Source organism: Elephantulus edwardii, unplaced genomic scaffold (assembly GCF_000299155.1).
Source record: "Elephantulus edwardii isolate Elephantulus edwardi_28Jun2011 unplaced genomic scaffold, EleEdw1.0 scaffold00701, whole genome shotgun sequence".
Classification (NCBI taxonomy): Eukaryota; Metazoa; Chordata; class Mammalia; order Macroscelidea; family Macroscelididae; genus Elephantulus; species Elephantulus edwardii.
Genome location: NW_006400451.1, coordinates 4,232 through 6,294, shown reverse-complemented (window position 1 = coordinate 6,294; position 2,063 = coordinate 4,232). Strand labels below are relative to the sequence as shown.

Below are 2,063 nucleotides of genomic sequence, written 5' to 3'. Positions count from 1 at the left end.
ACTCTGCAGTGTGATCAGGACATCTTGAAGGCGGCCCTCAATGGCATCGATGCTCTCCTTGTCCGTGATTTTCGACCTACAAGTTGGAAACTCCAAGTACTGGACCTCAGAAGCGACGCTGGGACCAACTTCTGGCATGTGTGGGCTGGGCCTGGGGATGAGGTCTCAGCGAGCCCCTCATGTGAGAGTGGGGCTGCGCAGCCCAGCCCACAGAGGCGCAGAGTGGGGGCTTCCTGCACAAAGGAGGAGACGCAGCACTCGGCTGCCGCGGGAGTGCTGGTGCTGCTGTCGGACCTGTGCTTCACGGAGCCCTCTCCAGATGAATTGCTCACTTTCCTTGTGAAGAGGGTCAACGAGAAGAAACTACTACCCCAACTGTGCTGTAGGAGGCTACAGTTTATTTTTGAGCCATTGAGATTTCACATTATCAAAAAGATCTTTGATAAGGTACACCTGGACTGTGTGGAGGAGGTAGAAGTCCACTGCCACTGGGAAATGAAATACATCACTAAATTTACTGAATACCTTCGGAAGATGGTTCATCTCAAGAGCTTATACTTTGGTGAAGCTTCTCTTCACCACTGGACCCATTGGGAGGCAACAGCGGTAACGTGGCTGTGTGCTCATTTCTCCAGCGCATTAGTACACCTGCAGCATCTCCGCCACCTCCACATATGCGTAACCAGCTCTCTTCTTGGCCAATTTCATCAGGTCTTCAGGCACCTGGAGGCCCCACTAGAGAGCCTCGGCCTTACTGATTCTTGTATAACAGGATCTGACTTGGAATACTTGTCCAGGTGTTTGAGCACCGGCCACCTGAGTAAGCTGCATCTCAGAAACGTGGAGATGGTAGGCGTAGATGCTGGGTTCCTCAACATTCTGCTGGAGAGAATCTCAGGCACCCTGAAAGAACTGGATTTGAGGGGCTGTGGCATGACTGACACCGAGTTCACAGCCATCCTCCCTGCCCTGGGCCGCTGCTCCCAGCTCGATTTCCTCAGGTTCTGTGGAAACTCGCTCTCCATGGACGTCCTGCAGAGCCTGCTGCTGCGCACTGTCCCTCAGAACAAGATCACGATGCTGGAGATGCCGCTCCCTCGGGAGTGCTATGTGAGCTGCGGAGGAACGAGAACCATAGACAGGATGACTGTGCGGAATTGGCTCTACCAGCTGAATCAGATCCTGGGGAACCTAGGACTGGAGTTGGACTGGTTAGAGCGGGACGTTTACCCAGAGAAAAACTGTATTTCAATAAGCTTCGACTTTACACTGTAATTGTCTTCCATTTCCTGAATTTCTGTCCTGTTGGAACGGGAAAGGAAATAAAAGTGTTTGTCTAAGCCACCCCCTTGTGGTGATTCTGTTACAGCAAAGGCCAATTACGTGTTGGGGAGGGTCTCTAGGTCAGGCATTTCCAGACTCCTTAAGGATTGGGGGGAGGGGCACGGGATCCGGTCTTTTTGCCCGAGGGCAAACGTCTCTGGAGAGGCCTGTGTGCAGCTGCTGTGTGCCCAGTACACAGGAAGCGGACGTGACGGGGAGATGGGGTCCACCTGTCTTCCTACAGTGAGGAGGGTCCAGGCGATGCCCTCTAGCCTCTTCCTGAAGCCCAGCCCAGGCCGCCTTCTTTAGGCACTAGCTTGTCCTGAAGGCCGTCAAGTCCTCCAGCTTCGCTGCTGACTTCCAGCGCTTCAGCCACCCTGACCAGCTTCCCTGGGTGGGTGCGGGTCACAGGCTCCTCCCAGCTCCCTGTCCTCCTTCTGCCCTGGGATGCTGCTTCCACTCAGCTCTGGGATTCCATGGTCGTCCTGCAGGGCCTATAGGGGTGCAGCCTCCCGCGGTTCTGGAATTCCAAGGTGTCACCAACCCGCCTGAGTGCTGCATGGCCAGCAAGGAAATCCAGGAAATTGACACTGGGAGACTTTCCCTGGGCTGGCAGCCCCACTGGGCCACGTCCTGCTGGAGCAGGGCTTTGGGGCAGCCGTCAACAGGGTGACCGCCAGCCCTGCAGGAGACATTTGTGAGGTGCCTTTCAAGGCGATGGTATCAGTGTGGTTTCATGT

At 55.1% G+C, this 2,063-nt stretch overlaps 1 protein-coding gene across 1 annotated transcript in view; it reads left to right on the top strand.

The window, feature by feature from the left end:
* The window catches only part of LOC102854425 (PRAME family member 12-like), a 41,567-nt gene extending 40,292 nt beyond the window's left edge, over nucleotides 1-1,275 (top strand). The window contains exons 3-4 of the mRNA XM_006903414.1: nucleotides 10-606; nucleotides 712-1,275. Coding sequence (XP_006903476.1) covers nucleotides 10-606; nucleotides 712-1,275 — 1,161 coding nt within the window. The remainder of the gene's footprint in view (nucleotides 1-9; nucleotides 607-711) is intronic.
* Nucleotides 1,276-2,063: the final 788 nt, after the last annotated feature.